The following is a 16,576-nucleotide window of genomic DNA, read 5'->3' on the forward strand; positions in this document are numbered from 1 at the left end:
TTTCGGATTTTTGGTCTCACTAGGGTGTTCCGGGCAAAACGCCAATATTTTTAGCCAAAATGGTCTCGTTTAGGGTTACACATGAAGAAATATACAAATATAAATTCTATTCTTAGTTTTTTGGTATCTTTTAGGGGTCAAGAAAAGCTTAAGCCACACCCAGATTGGTCTCTTTTAGGGTTTCTTTTCAAAATTTTCGACAAGCATCCCCGTCCGTTTCATATAGGAGTCCACCCGGGTACCATTGTTAGAGAAGCTTCGAGCAGAGTCGGAAAATAAAACACTACTGCCCTGTTTGGCTTAAACAGAGTATTAAAGGGAGAAAATGGGTGGAGGTATTCAGAAATGAAGTTCAATTATGACCATTCGCTGTTTTCACCGTTCCCATAATACATCTTGTTTCCCCCCCCCCCCCCCTCAAAAAATAAATTGCATATGCATTGTTTTCAATTTTTCTTGGGATTTACAATGACGTACAATCGTCCCCAGGGAAATCGAAAACAATGCTTATGCAAAAATTTTGGGGTAAACAAAGTGTATTATGGGATCGTGATAAAGCGAACAGACTTTTGGGAAGAGTTTCTGCCGATGACAAGTGCAAACGGTCCCGCGGGAGTCCTCGCGAATGAATCCCGCGGTCAGGGCTTCTCTCCCCAGTTCTCTTCTCGTTTTTGGAATGGCTCAGAAACTGGAACGAATATTTATGTCTTGGCAACCAAGATGGCTTCCCGGGAGAAGGATTTTCAAGACGTTTTCCGAAATTCAAACGTCAAAGAAAGAAAAATACTGTTAGCTAAAGTACTCCAATTTCCAGCATTTAACGAAGAAGATGATTTGAGGAGTGCTACACTTGTTGACGTCTATTACGAATTGCTGTCCTTTTTGGTAAACGATGGATTTCCATGGCGGGAAGTCGTTTTGTTCTTTGAGATATTTCAAGGTTTATTAAACGAGTCGAAAGGTAAGCAGTGGACATTAATTGACAGGCATATACGGTACACAAAAATATAATGCCCGCGATAATCATCTGCTTGAAAACACAAGTCACTTAAGGGCATCCAATTTGAAATTGCGGTGTCTGACATTTGCAGCTGCCTGCAAACTGCAATCTAAAACTTTTTAAGTAACATGATACCGTTGAGAGTTGGCCGTAAACAGTCTAACCAGAGCACTATTCAGTCAGGCTTACTGCTAGTCTGCATGAGTCGAATACCCATGAGTCTACATTCTGCAGACAGCTGTGCATTTGCATTTGCATTACATCTCAATCTCACTTTAGTTTTGGTCAAAATCAAGAATGTGGACTCTGGCCAAGTCTGATTGTTGAGCATGCACAGATTACCCATTTTCAATTGTCAGCCAATCAAAATTGAGCAGAAACAGCTGGAAGTCTTTGAATTACACCCGGGATGGGGGAGGGGGGGGGGGCACTTGTATCATTTGCCAGGAAACGGATCAGTTCTGGGAAGAATTAACATAGTATGGTGTAGGGTATAGGGTTTTAAAGTCCCAGTTCCACACCCAACTCCTACACCATTCAACAGTGTAAAATAAGTACCTTATTACACGAAATTTTCGCGACACGTTAATTTCGCGAATTTCGCGATTTTAAAAAAATTGCGAAATTAAAGTGACGCGAACAATAAGTGTCGCAAACATAACAGGACGCGAAAATTAAGTTATTCACATATGTCAATAGTCAACAAAGAATAGGTTTAATACCACTAAAGGAAGGCTCAAGAACAATAACTCATGCACATACAAGCATGACCTACTTGTAGCCATTGTGAGAACTGCTCTGTTGATGCTACAGCCAAGATTTAGTCTCGCCCTTGCGTTTTTGTTAATTTTGATGTTATTGCCCCTTTGATGAAGTCGTTTTATTTAATTCAAAGGCATGTTAAATAATATTGCCAACGAAATGTAAATTGTGTCTTACTCAAAAACGCTAAATTAAAGTGATTCAAAATACAAAATTTTCGCAAAATCGTGAAATTTAAGTGTCGCGAAATATGCGCACTTCAAAATCGCGAAATTAACGTGTCGCAAAAATTTCATGTAATAAGGTAATTGAATTTTCTTGAGTGGTTTTCGTGATCGATTATTTGAAATGTTGTCAGGCACCAATAAGTGTGTTCCATACTAGAAAATTTGACTTATCCTGGTAAGAAAATCTTTGTCTACACTAGCTGTAAACCAATACTGTTAATTGCAAAAAAAGACAGTGATAACTCCATGTTTAAATGCAATCTGAATTTAGGCTTTAAATTAAAGACTGCAAGCCAACTTTCATTAAAACATGTAGAAGCATCACATTTTGAACAATCAAAATCCATTTCAAGTTAATTCGTGTGTGGAAATACAGGCATGCCCAACAAAAATAGATGAAGACAAGATATTGAAGAAAAAAATACTTGACTTTGTCTTACAGTACTTTCCAATAAATCTCTGTTTGCCATAAAATTTTGAAAATAAGGCTTGCATCTGCTCCACGTCCCTTTCAAATGGGCATATTTATACCACTGTCATGGAAAACTTTCTAAAATATATAACAAAATGAGATCAAAAAAAGGGAAGCTTATTTTTGGAGAGGGGGAGGGTGGGAAGGTTATTTATTTGGAATTTTATGGTATTCATCAATCAAATGTTAACTCCCTGTTAACTCTTGTGTTAAAATTGTTCTTGAAGGCAAACCACTGGAAGAAGCCATAGCTATGTTTAAAGAGCAACTTGACAGTCGTGCCCAGTACTCCTCAGACACCAACCTCAAGTCTGTTATAGATTACGTTTTCTTGACATTTTTTCAACACTACAAGTTATATCAATTTGTACTGACTCAAGAGAGAGCTGACGACATAACAGATGTTCACTTGGTTGTTGAGCCACCCAGAGCTACACAAGCAATGAGGGAAGGTGTACAAAAGAGCATCTGGGATGAAGAACAAAGAATGAAGCAAATTGATGAAATGGAGCAAAAGCGAAAACAAGTAAGTCGTAAAGAAGGCATTGTGCGATATTGAAAGTAAAAAAACTGCATTCAATTGTCTACAGTGTTAACTGGGCTCATGGCTACAACCCTCCAAGTTTATTTTTTTACTTAGTGGCCGGTTGGCCACTGACTGCTCAAGTTTGGTTGCCAATGAAAAATTTTAGTCGGTAAATAATTATTAAGCTCACACTTTCAATTCTTCTTTTCAACTTTAGTCGCCAGGCTGGCGACTTCGGTTTTAATTTGGTTGCCAGGTCCAAAATTTTAGTCGCCCTGGCGACTAAAATGGTCTTAACTTGGAGGGTTGGTCTAAGACCTGCATTAGATGCCTTAGTTGTTAAATAATTTTTCAGTTCATCATAAAAAATAACTGTATTTCCTCTTGAAATATACATTATATACATTATATTATGAGAAGGCAATAGTATTTGGTTACACTTACAACTGAACTCAGTTTTATTGACTTAGTTGTGCAGTTGTCAGATCTAGCAACTTACTTAAAATATTTTAAAAATGTTTCAGGGTGGTTTGGTTTGATACATTTAATATAACATGCTACGTAAATGATCCAATAATTGATTATCATTCAGTGTGACCCCAACATCAGCTGGCCAAATGTAGTTACAGCCAAAGATTGATCTTGTGTGAAGGATGCATTCTCTTGAATCAATTTGTTCATTTTCTTCAGTTATATATATTAAATACATAATTTGTAAAATGGTCAAAAAATTATGAGATTCAGGCTTTGAAGGAAAATAGACTCTTGATATGTGATTGGGAACACACTTTTCACATTGTATATACCATATTTCCTCAAATAATAGCTGGGGGCAATTATATCCCTGTTTGCACCAAAAGGAAGGGATTATGGGGGGTGGGGGGTGATTAATCGAAGGAAGTGATTATTACAATATTTTCTTGTGTTCTTAATTTGCTGTCTTTGACTAATTTTCGTTTTCAATGTCCTCGGCATCAGAGCTTGTGTCATTTGTTTCCCAGGGTGGGGGTGAAAAAAAGTGGAGGAATAGAAAGGTGTGTTGATTATTCAAAGGAGGTAGTGAGGGTCGGGGGAAGGGGTGATTATTCAAGGGAGAGGGGTGGGGGAAGCAATTAATCAAGTGACAGTTATAATTCAAGGAAATTCAGTACTTATTTCCTAATAACAATGCTGTCTTTTCTCTACAGGAAAGACAAGCTCAGTATGAAGAAGAAATGCAACATGCTGCCCAGCAACTTGAGGAGCAATTTTTGGAAATTGATTCCGCCACAGAAAATCTAACAAAAGAACATCTAGCCACCATTATAACCAATGTTACTGCTAAGAATGCTGCCATTACCAGCACTTCTATCAGCCAGAAAATAGATGAAATGCATGATTCATTAGAGTTCAAGTACAAACGGGCTAATGTTGGAAATGAAACTGACAAAGGAGTTAGAAAATCTGCATCAAGCCGTCGCTCTAAAGGAAATTCTGGAAAGAAGTGAATTTGCAACATAGAAGGGCTCAAATTTGGCCAAGTGATGCATATCAAAATTATTTCTATATATATATATATATGTCTGAATCTATCAAAACCAGGTCAAGGAAATTTTCACCGTTTTTAGCGCAAATCGCTGTAAACGCGTTTTTTCTCGAAACTCGATGATATAAAAACTAAAGGGAATGTCAGTCTTTTTTCTCTTCTCCTCTCTCTTCTCTACCTTTCAGCGCTGTATTTCTTTTTTTTTCCTTTCGTGGCGTTTTAAGCCAATTCGCGCAGTAACGTACTTGTTCAAGAATACTGACGTCACTTTTCTTTGACGCGGTTTTGATAAATTCAGACATATATATATATATTTATGTGGAATATCTTTCCTCTTTTGTACATTGCTTGTATATTCCTGCTATTTAATTAGTACAAGTATTTTTAAGCTTGTTCCTCAGAAAGATGTAAATTTATTTATTGTTTTATTTTTTTTCCAAATTCCCTCAAGTGTTTGTTTCATCGGGCGGTGAAAATGTGCATGTACATGTAATTTTTCTCAAACTGAACTTAGTAGCGGGATGAAAAGGACTCAAGAAATGTACCAGTTATTTGGCCGGGAAAATTGAAACTTAACAGAGTGAGTATTAATTTGTTGTAAAATAGCACCTGCCATGCATCTTATTTCATTGCAATTAGAATTTCACAAGTTGTGCATTCATGTTTGGGGTGATGTGATGCGATAAACATGACAAATTCAAAAAAGTGTTTTGAAAGTTGTTTATTAATTAAATTTTACATTATTTTAGTTACCAATGAAAGATTTTTTAAAAATGTATTTAAAAAATGTATTTAAAGAACTAAGAGATTGTTAACAGCATAATTTCCAAGAAACAATGTCTCAAAATCTGTTTTCAGCTTATTTCTTGAAGCTGCTAAGACATAAATCTCCAATAGAAAATGTTTGGTGTGCCTTGTTGTGAGCCACCTTATAAATAAAAAAGCTTAAGTCACTTCAAATGTAGCAATTTGTCTCAGCTTCTATCATTTTGTGGCACTTTTTCTTACTATGTTAACAGAATTTGTGATGGGGCCTTACAGGTTATAAATAAAACTGCTACATTATTAAATATAGTCCACTATTCCTGCAGTTTTACAGCAGAATCTCTTAAATATTATCCTTTGACCTTATAATATACCCAGCCACACATAGAATTCTAATATTGTTTTGGTCAAAGCTCTCACAATCCTTAATAGCATGTGATGGCCCACGGCTTGAAATGAACGATAATTATATAATTTTCTTTGAAAAGCTTTAAGCTTTCGGGTCAATTTGCTATAAAATGGAACACTTACTAAAGACCAAGTATTTGCAGAGCCATCAACAAAAACCTCACATTAGAATCTTAACAGATTTGTTGGTGAAAACTTAAATATATTTACAGACATACTAAAATGGAGGCAGATACGCACTGCCATCAAAATTAGATTACATTTTAAAACGTGAATCATTTCACACTCCAGCTTGAGGTATCCTGAATCTTAAATAAATTGGTGGTATGTTATTGTATAAAATTGTGCTTTGTCAGGAAATGTAGGCTCTATTGCACTTAATGCCACTTTTCTCTGTCCATGTTGCTGTTGTATTTATTCACAACAAACTTACCGTAAACACCCGCGGATAAGCCGCACCCGCAGATAAGCCCCACCCAGAGTTTAACAACTCAAATGTTGGAAAAAAAGTTTTTTGAAAGTAAATCAAAGAAAATCCAAGTCGAGTCTTTAGGAAGTCTTCTTCATCGAACGTAAACTCAATGAACATTGAAACAGAAAATACTTCTGCAGTCTTACCCACAATTTGAGCTCTTTTTAAATATAATGATAACTATCTTGATTTCTTTCTTGTAAGGTGAACATTGTGATACAGTTTGTAAATTTCCATGTTATCCAACAATTTCCAGCTCAAATGACTGAGCATTAGCTGTATCTGTACTTGTCGCATGTTCATCTTGCATATTGACTGTAACGAGTGTCTTGATTGTTTCCTTTGCTGCCAGAAATTCTTCAGGTGAAAAACATCTGCTAAGGAGAGGAGATTTCTTTCCCATGCAACAGTCTGCTTCGTACATAAGTTTAAGAAGAGTCCAAATATAACCATCCGCAGGCTGACTGAGAAGAACCACCTTCCGTATTTCATCTAAAAGCTTCCTTTGTGGTTCTAGATTACAAATGAAATAACCAAAAACAATTTATTAAACAATAAACTGTAAAATATCAGTTTGTTATTGACAACAAATAAGTTCTCCATTTCAAAAGAAAAATTACTTAAAACAGTACTGTTATTAACAACTTTTATTCAGGACTAGTCTGTGAAACAGTTGTCGACAACTAAGTCATTGGCAGTGTTTGGGTTGCAATGTACCAGCAGTTTCAGTCTCAAAGAATGCATTTTGACATGTTAAACAAACTCTTGCTAGTCCCAAAAAACCTGCCAAAAAAAACATGGCAGGAAATCTGGGTAGAAATCATGGCTCAAGCTCTAAATAGCCTTTTCTATGGAGCTACACAATTCGAAACATCCCCACCTGCATTCATAATTAAACAAAACTGCACGTATGATAACCAAAAATGACAAACTTAAAAGTAGATGACCAAAATTGAAAATAATGTTCTGAGCTTAAACGAGGTGTCTGCCTGGAATGATTTCCCAAGTGAAAATCATCTCTTAAGCCCTTCCTCATAACATGCTCACTTTGAGTGGGCTAGCCCCAGTCCCCACTGCTCTAGTGCCACATAAATATTTAATTTTAGGCTAAGTCATGTTCACTCAAATGCCAGAAATTCAGTTTTATAAAAGTCATTAATAAATGTTATTTATTAAGAAATATATATTCATACCAGAATCAACAGTTGGATATCTTCTTCCAAACAGTTTTGATTCCCTTCCGAGGATTCCACGAATCACTAAGCTGTCCAAGACTACAGTTGCAGAGTTCTCTCTTTCATAAGATCCTTGTATAATCCATTCTACTATTGTTCTTGGTTTTCCGTCAGTTCTCTGATGATGTTTTACAATGTCAGAAAATAGAGCCTGATCCAAATATGACCCTGTTAATGTGGCATCTTTAACCTGTGAGGAATATCAGAACTTAAGTCCTGGTGTATCCAATCAAACAAAATCGAACCAAAAATCAATCGAACCCAATCGAACACCAATTGTTCGATTGGGTTCGGTAATCGAACAAAATCGAACATCTACTTGTGAGTTAGATTTCAAACCAATCCAACACAATCAAACTCAATCCGATTTGATTTTGTTCGGAATCTGTCTCTTGATAAGTAAATCACACAGGACTAATCAGGGGGACGGTACAGCATACAAAATGTCCCCAATATAAACAAACAGGAGTTCGGTAATCGAACGTTCCATTGAGTATGATTGTTGACTGTTGGTAATCGAACGTTTGATTTTGTTTGATTGACCCAATTTTATTGTGAGTTCGAATATGTTCGATTACCGAACTCAATCGAACGATTGCTGTTCGATTGGGTTTGATTACCGAACGTTTGATTGGATAAGCCAGGTTAAGGGCCTGTTTGCAAGCAGGTAGGGTAACCCTAGTGCTAGGGTTACCCTAGCAAGAGGGTTAGAAGATAGCCTGGGTTTACAAGCAAAAATTGGCAGGTAGGGTAACCCTACTACCCGGGTCAACTTACACCGGTTACGCTTCAGTTAACCTTGTAAATATAGCATGTAACGGGTAATAATCTGAGCGCCAAAACCGATTTTCGTTTTAGTTACGCAGTTTATCAGTTCCAGTAAAATCATATTTCAATTTTCAAGCTTATTAACGTCCCAAGCACAATTTTTTATAGTCGGAACGCGTTTGACGGAGAAACTATAAATACTTATGTTATGAAATGACCTCACATATGCAGCGCCAAACATTTTACCACAAACTTTGTCGTAAGAAGCTGTTATTTCGAAAATAATTCCGTTCCAGTGCAAAAATACGACAAATTTTCAATGAACACGATGTTTCTTGGTCACAATTTGCTGTTTTTGTTGGTATTTTTTAAACATATTTAGCTTCTTGGTGCCAAAATAAAGTTGTCCCGGGTAGGCGAGTTATCCCTAGCAGAGCAATTATAATGCGCTAGGGTAACCCTGGCGCTCAGCTAGGGTAACCCTAGCCGCCTTGTAAACACGTCGATGAAAAAAAGAAGAAATGTGGGAGCGCTAGGGTAACCCTCAGGACTGCTAGGGTAACCCTAGTGCTAGGGTTACCCTACCTGCTTGTAAACAGGCCCTTAAAGTTTCTTACAGTTGCACAGTGCAGGTATTTCAAAACTCCCAATTATCAGTTTCTAACCAACTAACATCCATTAGAAATCACAAGGAACTTGAAATACAAAATATGGTATAATTACATGTAATTAATTATAAATATTATATGTAATAATACAGTGAATAATAGCAAAAAATAAGCCACTCTAATTTGTACAAGTTTCCTTAATATAATTAGCTGTGTTTACCAGTAATTGCATATTTTATAAACTATTTGGGTATGTTGTCAAAAAATACGTACTTTCACCATGACAATTTGTCTTTTCCTGTCCATCCAATGTTTAATTTCTTTCTCTAAGTCAATTTTTTCCAACACGTACAAATCTAACAACACCGCAGCCGTGGCTGAATCTGTGATGGCGTTAGGCCTTTGTCTGCCCGCTACATCGCCTGTCTGTTGATTTTGCCACAACAAACAAAATGCTTGAGATAAACTAAGTTCCCTATGTGCGATGGAATCTTTATCGAACCTTTCAGATGCAAGCAGTTCACCTATCTTTGCTGAGACGAGCCATTCGGAAGCCATTTTGAAAATCATAAACAAGTTGCCCAATATTGCGTCTAGGGTACCCAGGGGGAGGTTGCTCAAGGGGGTAGGGATGGTGTTTTTGGTACAAAACTCAGAAATTCACTTAGCGACAGCTTCAAAGATGGCAAACCACAAGGTTCCGAGGTTTTCCACATGGAGCAGAGAAACTTATATCGATCCTATCAATATGCCCGCAAATAGATACTACACACCACATTTTATGGCCTATGGAGACAGTCAACGATACGGCGAAGGCAGAGAAAAGTGGTTTCAAGATTACCGTCGCTCGCACATCGCTGAACAAACCCTGGTCAAGAATTTGAACACGCTTGGCTCTCCTTACCGACCCACAAGCTTCTCTGATAAACCTGATCGTGTATTAGGGAATCGCTGTCTGAGAAGAGAAGCTGTTTTGAATAAACCACACTATCACCTCACTAACAGAATTCCTGATCGCGAGAGAGACCGCGCTCAAATCGACGACATTACATTTCAACATCGACAGCAATACAGAGACCAAAGTGGAACTTTGTTTGATCAAAAACTGGATTATTTTCACTACCCGACTACAGCGGAGGAGCAGTTTTTACCAAAAGTAAAGCCACCAGAGGGAACGATTGGTAGTTATCCCAATCATACAAAAGCTTCATTGGAATATACGTACGACAAGGAGAGAGGACCGAAAGACTACGAACTTTGGCATAAAGTGTAAAGCAAGATTGAAGCAAGATTTTCACAACACCAGCGAAGGATCTAGCCTCCAAATAGCGTTCTTATAATGGCAAAGGATAAAGCGGAAGGCTTTTGAAGATATTTAAGCTTGAGCTTATATCTTATGATCGATTCCTGAGTAAAAAGTGTAGTAAATGTTGTACATATGTTCTGACGTAAGCTAAATTTTTGTTCTCTAATGTATAAGCTTGTTACCAAGTAAATAAGCATAGCTTAGCAGATACGTTAACGTAAAAGTAAAGTCATAATGTAAGAAATTATAACCCCGAGCTAGAGCAGTGTAGAGGCGTTTCTCGTTGGAAAAGTTTTAATCTTGAGTTAAAGCCATCTTGATTGTTTTGGCGTCCTTTTTACCATGGCGACCGGTTGTCAAGTTGAATAACTTATCATTAATGTCACAGTTCCTACGAAGTTTTACTTTAAAATACTTAAATAATCAGACACAAAACCACACCGTATATGGCGTAAAGGGGGGAACACCGCTCCGCAATCGGCGTGACAGACGAACTTCCGTTGCGTGACCAAAAGCCAAACTTATCTCCCCAGCGGTAAAACCCGCGCTGGATCGGACAAGTCGGCAAGGCCAAAAGCTACGCGCCCAGAAGTCTAACTCTAAACGGCACTACGAGCTGACCTCCGGTCAGCATCGTGCAGAGGTAGACAGTTGTCAAGCCTACTTATCTCCCCAGCACTACGAGCCGACTCCGCCGGCACGGCTGGAGGACAAGAAGAGGCAAAGAGCGTAAATAGCGCCACTAAAATAGCGAAAACGAAGTTGGGGAAGTCGCTGCGAGACTTAACCGCCACTGATAGCTGCGAAGCAGGTATCCCCCAAGAAAAGCACAACTAAAGAAAGACGTGGCCACCGGCGAGGGAAAGTAAAATAGTCAAAAATAGACCACACAAGAAACCAGAAGCCGGCAGCAGCCTGTAGAGGCCGCGCCGACGAAATGTGCCCCTTAAGGGATTGTAGGGAGACGGGTCGGCGGGAGTGGGGGGGGGGCGGCGAGGTGAGGAGGGACAGAGGAAAAAAAAAGGGATACCCCAGGAAGCCCAAACAGAGGGAGGGGGGGCGGGCCGACCGAAGGTGTCCCGCCAGAAGAGGACCCCCGAAGAAAAAAGAGGCCAGTCGGGGGGGAGAGGAGAGAAGGACTGGGAGGCGGGGAAGAAAAAAGAAGGGAGCGTGCGCGGGAAGTCGAGCCCGTAAAGGGGGAGCGGCCCTGGAAAGAAAGCGACGGGGGGCGTGGGGGAAGAGCAGCGGAGCGGGGGAGAGGGGAAGACAGAAGGGAGGACGAGGAAGGGTAGGAGGGGGGGACCGGGGGGAGTGTCGCTCGGGGGAGAGCCCCTGAGAGAAGGGCGTACCCGCCAGGGAGAATGGAGGAGCGGGGAGTAGGCTGCCACGGGGAGGTAGAGAGGGAGGCGGGAGGCACGGGGTGGAGAGGCGGGAGGAGGGGCGAGCGGATGGGTTAGCCGCAGAGGGGGGGGGGGGAGAGGCAGGAACGGAGAGAGCGGTATGCGCGAAAAACGACCCGCAGGGGCCCGGGCGCGCCGCGTTTGTTTGGCCTTAAAGCTTAATTAAATTTCAAAAAACGCATGTTAGAAGTGCAATTAAGAGATTAAAGGATTAAAAATACATTTGTAGTTCTCGTTGTGTTGGATTAAAAATACATTTTAGTGCATTTGTGCTTTTCAGAAATAATTTTGACAAGAAACTGAATTTCACTTGATTTACAAGTTTACATATTTACATACAACAATAAAGCTAGTGAAAGGGAACAATGCGAAAGAACTGTACATAATACTTGTTGAGTAAAATAATAAAAGAGAGAAAAATCTTGTTTACATGTCTTCTAAATTTTACATGCTATGTTACAGAAAGTTGTATGATGAAACATAATATTGTACAGAAAAAAAAAGCTAGTGAGGGTACCAGTACCACATCACCCCCACCCCCCCCCCCTCCGAAGACAAAATACAACAAACAAAACACTCCTGTCTCAGTATACAGGAAAAAGCTGTACATTCTTCATTCTTAAAACATGCTATGCCAAAAGGTTTTCCAAGTATTTTCCAGGTAAAAATCCCAGGGGCATTTTGTCCAGGCCAGTTATTGTTATTTTTTAATTATTATTTTTCAAGGGGGGAGGGAGGGAGGGGTGACATACAGTCTTAGTAAGAAAGAGAGAAAAGTGAGGTGTACCTTACCTCTTTAGATCCAAAAAAAATCAACATTCTAAAGAGGTAAACAACACCAAAGACGTCAGAGTCAAGATCTTTATTGACCCACCCCCAGTCACGTCTTATGAGAAAGTTGTAAGACACAAATGCAAAAGATAGTTTCTCCGTTCTCATGAATTAGAATACCTTTATAGCTATGACTGAATTGTTTGGTGTATAACCCTTCTTCAGTGTGAATAGAAACAAAGGGCTGCAAAGCGGAGTTCCATAACCATAGAAAATCCACAGAAATAGGAAAACCATGAACTTGAGTTTTCATGGTCACCATGGCTAGCAGCATGGCTTGTGAGCACGTACAGACATAACTCTTTGATACTGAGCATCCATGTTAGGGACGGACCATTATTTTTTTGGAGGGGGGGGATGAAAAATATTGAAAAAAATTGTTTGCAGGGCCTGGAAAGACAAAATAAATTGTTTGCAAAAACGATATGTATAACAAAAAATAGTAAGAATTTCGAAAAAAAAAATGTTTGCATAGGTGCATAAACTAAAAAAAAAAGTTTGCAGAGGAGAATTTTTCATCCCCCCCTCCAAGAAAATAATGGTCCGTTAGCTGTCAATACAAGGTGTCTGCTGACCAGTATCATGTGACCATATTGCAGGCTCAGGTGCTCAAGTGCAATGCATTTTTGTAAGATGGCCAAAGTTTCGGCCCCTTCCTCCCTCTCCTGGGTGGAAAGCATCAAAATATAGCATATATAGGATAGTAACTCTTAGATAGATGGTTATATGTACATTGTTGTTACAATAATACAATAACCAGATCTATGTATTAAACACAGAGAACAGACTATACACATTAACAAAACCTATATTTTCATCCTGATTACAAAACATTTCTATCCAAACTTTTCCATCCATGAATCTGGTCAAACATAATCTTCTTAATAATAAATAAATAACAATTACAAAAGTCATTTCCACAGTGTGTTTGCACAGTGCTGTTCTTTCTTATTTCTTGTTTGCTGATTTGTCCATATTGTGTGTTTATTACTTGAGCTGGGTTCGATCTGAAGAAAATTTTTTAAAATGAATATTAGTTTAAATATAAAGTGAATTGATAAACTGGTTCAACTAAATAGGTCTGTCAATCTAGGATTTAGCAGATTTTTGGTCTAAACTGCTCTGAAATTAGTGGTTGCCAACTTAACCCATGGAAATCATTATCTTTGACGTCTAAAGGAAGATATAACCGTAATTTGCTGAGAGAAATCAAACCACGGCTAAAAACATCGATTTTTTGAAAAAGTGCGGAAACCATTTGAAAAATTAAGCCTTAATCTTTCAAATGGCAATCCATTTCCATCCGAGCCATTTGTAGCCAGTGGCGCTTGTTTACAGTTTTAATGCTCTTATAAAGCAATTTTTAATAAAAATAGACCATTATTTTTAGGTTTCTTACGACACAAATATAAATTTTGGCTGTTCAGAAATTTGGTAAACTCATTACAAAAATTATTTATTTTAACAAAGAACAGAACAAACAAGACAAATTACACATAATAGAGCTTATTTTTTTTTATTAGTTGAACAACCGATGTTTACCTTAAGCTAAACGATTTACAAACTTCAACAGTCTAGCTTAATCGAGCGGCAAACAAAGAAATGGCATTATCAGCATAATAGCTAACGGGAAAGTCTTACATTTGTAAAGGAAACACAGAAGAAATCTATGCGCAATCAATTTATCAGGGGTATAAATGTTCAGAACAAATTAGTAGACAAGAAAGCGATGGCACGTTTTCTTACCTTTATCGGGAAAGTGCCGTCTTTCTCTATGTTTTTCAGGAGTACTTTTGAAGTCCAGCCGGCTAGCATGATGTTGATTAGAATCACCTTTGAACACGGAACTTGCAAATGCGCTTGGGTTGTGTTTCCTGTTAGCTCGCAACCAGTCTTGCTTGGAATTGAGTTCCACAGTGCACCAGGATTCTACATTCATGGTAATGCTTGAATTGCCAGCGAAGTTTCAGGAAGTTTTTTCAAAGTTCTTCAGAGCTTGACTTGATAACTTTGGTTTGTTTACAATCGATGAGTCGTTGCCATGGAAATGACGCTAGTTCCAGTTTATTCACCTGCAATGGAATGCTCCAGCACTTTCAAGGCCTGGTTCCAAAGCAGCAGGCCTGGTTTCTTCCATTACACGCGGAGAGAGGGAAAATGAGCGAATTTGAGTGAAAAGATTTGACAATTGTCCTATTTTCTTATAAACATATGCATCATTTGAGCTAAAAAACACAAGCAAGAAGGCTTGTGTCAGCTAAAGGAGGACGATGTATGCGATTTACAAGCAGGCTCATCCGCCTACAGGAGTTGAACACTGTGTGTGTTGTCAGTTCTTTTCTGCTGTGGAAAACAATCTTGTTGTAGCAGGAACATCACAGCTTCGTATTTACAGGTTTTATACTCAGGACGAGGTAGGTAATCAAACAAACCTTTTACAAGTAATATTATTTCTTGCACACATATTTTCCCGAACCTCAACAGACTACTAAACGATTTATGCTAAGTACTAATTAACTCTAGCCTACAATGACTGCAATGATCATTGAACATTTTAGTACAATGTAGATCATCTGATAATTGAGGTGTACAGAAAAACTGTCAACAAACCTTCTTCTATTAATAATAATAGCATTAACAAATGTGACTTAAATTTTATATGCTAGAAGAGTTGTTAGTCAAAATAGATTGAGGCAACCTTGCTAGCAATCTCAACTGGATAGGCTGTAGACGTGACTACGTTCAGACCAAAGAGGCCCACAGTACTGACATAGGTTTCAGTAGTATAAAGTGACAAGGGGAAGATGGTGCGGTGCTAGTGCACGGGGGGGGGGGGGGGGGGGTGACTCTTCACAGCAAGAACTATGCATGGTGCAACACAATTTACTTGCCATTATTTTTGTGTGTGTCAATCACAGATCAAGTGTTTGAGTGACACAAAAATAATTGCAAAGTAAACAGAAACATATTGACAAGTGCATTCATGTATGCAAGACTAAGTTGTAGGCTGAGGCATATGAGCCACTTGCGCAAGTTTGCTTGGAAGTGCAGCTGAAAGTCTAGTTAATCAATAGCCTGTTCCAGGCGTTCGGTCAGTTGGAGAACAGCGTGAAAAATGGCAAGCGAAAAATAAGGGAAGTGGTGTTTAGGAGAAGGTGCCCCAAAACCCCATGCCATTTTTCCACCCCTGTTCCCCGCACTTATCCTGTTTTTCATGCTGGTTCCCAACTAGGCTTTTAGCCAGGATTTAAAAAGTGAGAGTCCAAAATTTTTATGAGGCCTGACTTTGTCGCCATAGGAGGGCGTGAGGAGCATACAAGGTGTTTTTGTGTAGTTTTGAGTGCAAAGGTATCTAAAGAGTTCCAAATTTGCTAAAAAAAACTCTATATAAAGTTATTCATATTAATTTTCTCTGAAAAGTGGCCGTCCATAGGACTCCTGGACTCCCACCTGGCTAAAAGCCTATTCCCAACTAACTGAATGCCTGGAACAGGCTAGTTAATGAAGCAAAAAAGCAGTTTAATGTTAACTTAAAGTTCCCAGTGTTAAGTATCTTTGAATTTCTTGTTGCTTTGTTAACAAGCTTTATCCATTTCTTATTAGCTAATGTTGTAACATTCTTCACTTGGTAATGATAATACCACCCCCTCCCCCCATCCACCCCTTATGAAGTTGTATAACCCAGGCATCATAACCAGGATTTTGTGGTGTTATCAATTTTGGGATGTTATATGTAATGTGGATGTGATTTCATATCTGCAATGAGCGACAAAAGTAGTTGAGAGAGTTGGTTGAAATGAGTGCTAATTTCACTTCAAATCTGGTGTAGATTGTCAACCACCCCATCTCCTCCTTTTCAATATTGCACAGGAATAAAGCAAGTGTTGCTGAGAGCAAATCCAACATTGGTTTGGGGGTAGGCAATAATATCAAGGAGGTGAGGGCTGAAATAATTGTCCAAGCTACTCAAGAAGAGCCAAGTGTCTCGACACTTTTGTCGCCCACTGTATGTGTTTACCTGTGGATGGTATTTTGCCCAAAAGTGGCCAGTTATCAAAAGGAGAAATCATCATCCAATGTCCATGCAAAACATACAGTCGTGTATACACTGTATCCGATTTTATATGAAAGGAATTTAATTACATTGTAACATTTTTTTTGCAGCAGCATGCAGTAGGGTCAACATCCTCAGACAAGACAGCAGGTTTGTTGTTTCTATTACTCTATTTATCTTTATGCCAGTCGGTAACCTGTGATCAAGTAAAGCTGTT

At 38.7% G+C, this 16,576-nt stretch overlaps 5 protein-coding genes across 5 annotated transcripts in view; 3 read left to right on the forward strand and 2 right to left on the reverse strand.

The window, feature by feature from the left end:
* The first annotated feature begins 453 nt into the window (after positions 1-453).
* On the forward strand, positions 454-5,476 carry LOC144650027 (uncharacterized protein C8orf74 homolog). Its single transcript, XM_078509662.1, has 3 exons — positions 454-961; positions 2,689-2,987; positions 4,175-5,476. Exons 1-3 carry the CDS (start codon positions 469-471, stop codon positions 4,472-4,474), a joined length of 1,092 nt encoding a protein of 363 aa, XP_078365788.1. The 5' UTR covers positions 454-468; the 3' UTR covers positions 4,475-5,476.
* A 246-nt stretch (positions 5,477-5,722) lies between these two features.
* Positions 5,723-9,465, reverse strand: LOC144650029 (uncharacterized). The gene is made up of 3 exons (XM_078509664.1): positions 9,042-9,465; positions 7,351-7,582; positions 5,723-6,670 (listed from the first exon to the last, which is right to left on the reverse strand). Exons 1-3 carry the CDS (start codon positions 9,336-9,338, stop codon positions 6,396-6,398), a joined length of 804 nt encoding a protein of 267 aa, XP_078365790.1. The 5' UTR covers positions 9,339-9,465; the 3' UTR covers positions 5,723-6,395.
* Positions 9,451-10,448, forward strand: LOC144650031 (ciliary microtubule inner protein 2C-like). Its single transcript, XM_078509665.1, has one exon. It carries the CDS (start codon positions 9,451-9,453, stop codon positions 10,039-10,041), a length of 591 nt encoding a protein of 196 aa, XP_078365791.1. The 3' UTR covers positions 10,042-10,448.
* A 2,647-nt stretch (positions 10,449-13,095) lies between these two features.
* Positions 13,096-14,336, reverse strand: LOC144650103 (protein SPATA45 homolog). Its single transcript, XM_078509766.1, has 2 exons — positions 14,052-14,336; positions 13,096-13,312 (listed from the first exon to the last, which is right to left on the reverse strand). Exons 1-2 carry the CDS (start codon positions 14,242-14,244, stop codon positions 13,293-13,295), a joined length of 213 nt encoding a protein of 70 aa, XP_078365892.1. The 5' UTR covers positions 14,245-14,336; the 3' UTR covers positions 13,096-13,292.
* A 93-nt stretch (positions 14,337-14,429) lies between these two features.
* LOC144650111 (cleavage and polyadenylation specificity factor subunit 1-like) overlaps positions 14,430-16,576 on the forward strand; it is a 32,116-nt gene continuing 29,969 nt past the window's right edge. The window contains exons 1-2 of the mRNA XM_078509771.1: positions 14,430-14,719; positions 16,470-16,509. Coding sequence (XP_078365897.1) covers positions 14,576-14,719; positions 16,470-16,509 — 184 coding nt within the window. The 5' untranslated portion in view covers positions 14,430-14,575. The remainder of the gene's footprint in view (positions 14,720-16,469; positions 16,510-16,576) is intronic.

Source organism: Oculina patagonica, chromosome 4, assembly GCF_052425735.1.
Source record: "Oculina patagonica isolate OP01 chromosome 4, crgOcupat, whole genome shotgun sequence".
Taxonomy (NCBI): Eukaryota; Metazoa; Cnidaria; class Anthozoa; order Scleractinia; family Oculinidae; genus Oculina; species Oculina patagonica.

Bases quoted from the DNA above. Each gene is read 5' to 3' on its own strand.
- LOC144650103 (XM_078509766.1), bottom strand. From the start codon at position 14,244: ATGAATGTAGAATCCTGGTGCACTGTGGAACTCAATTCCAAGCAAGAC. The intron at 13,313-14,051 runs GTAAGAAAACGT...AATTTTCTTCAG, and splicing joins ACGGCACTTTCCCGATAAAG to ATCGAACCCAGCTCAAGTAA.
- LOC144650031 (XM_078509665.1), top strand. From the start codon at position 9,451: ATGGCAAACCACAAGGTTCCGAGGTTTTCCACATGGAGCAGAGAAACT.
- LOC144650027 (XM_078509662.1), top strand. From the start codon at position 469: ATGACGTACAATCGTCCCCAGGGAAATCGAAAACAATGCTTATGCAAA. The intron at 962-2,688 runs GTAAGCAGTGGA...TTGTTCTTGAAG, and splicing joins TTTATTAAACGAGTCGAAAG to GCAAACCACTGGAAGAAGCC. The intron at 2,988-4,174 runs GTAAGTCGTAAA...TTTTCTCTACAG, and splicing joins TGGAGCAAAAGCGAAAACAA to GAAAGACAAGCTCAGTATGA.
- LOC144650029 (XM_078509664.1), bottom strand. From the start codon at position 9,338: ATGATTTTCAAAATGGCTTCCGAATGGCTCGTCTCAGCAAAGATAGGT. The intron at 7,583-9,041 runs GTACGTATTTTT...TATTCCTCACAG, and splicing joins GACAAATTGTCATGGTGAAA to GTTAAAGATGCCACATTAAC. The intron at 6,671-7,350 runs GTATGAATATAT...TTTGTAATCTAG, and splicing joins ATATCCAACTGTTGATTCTG to AACCACAAAGGAAGCTTTTA.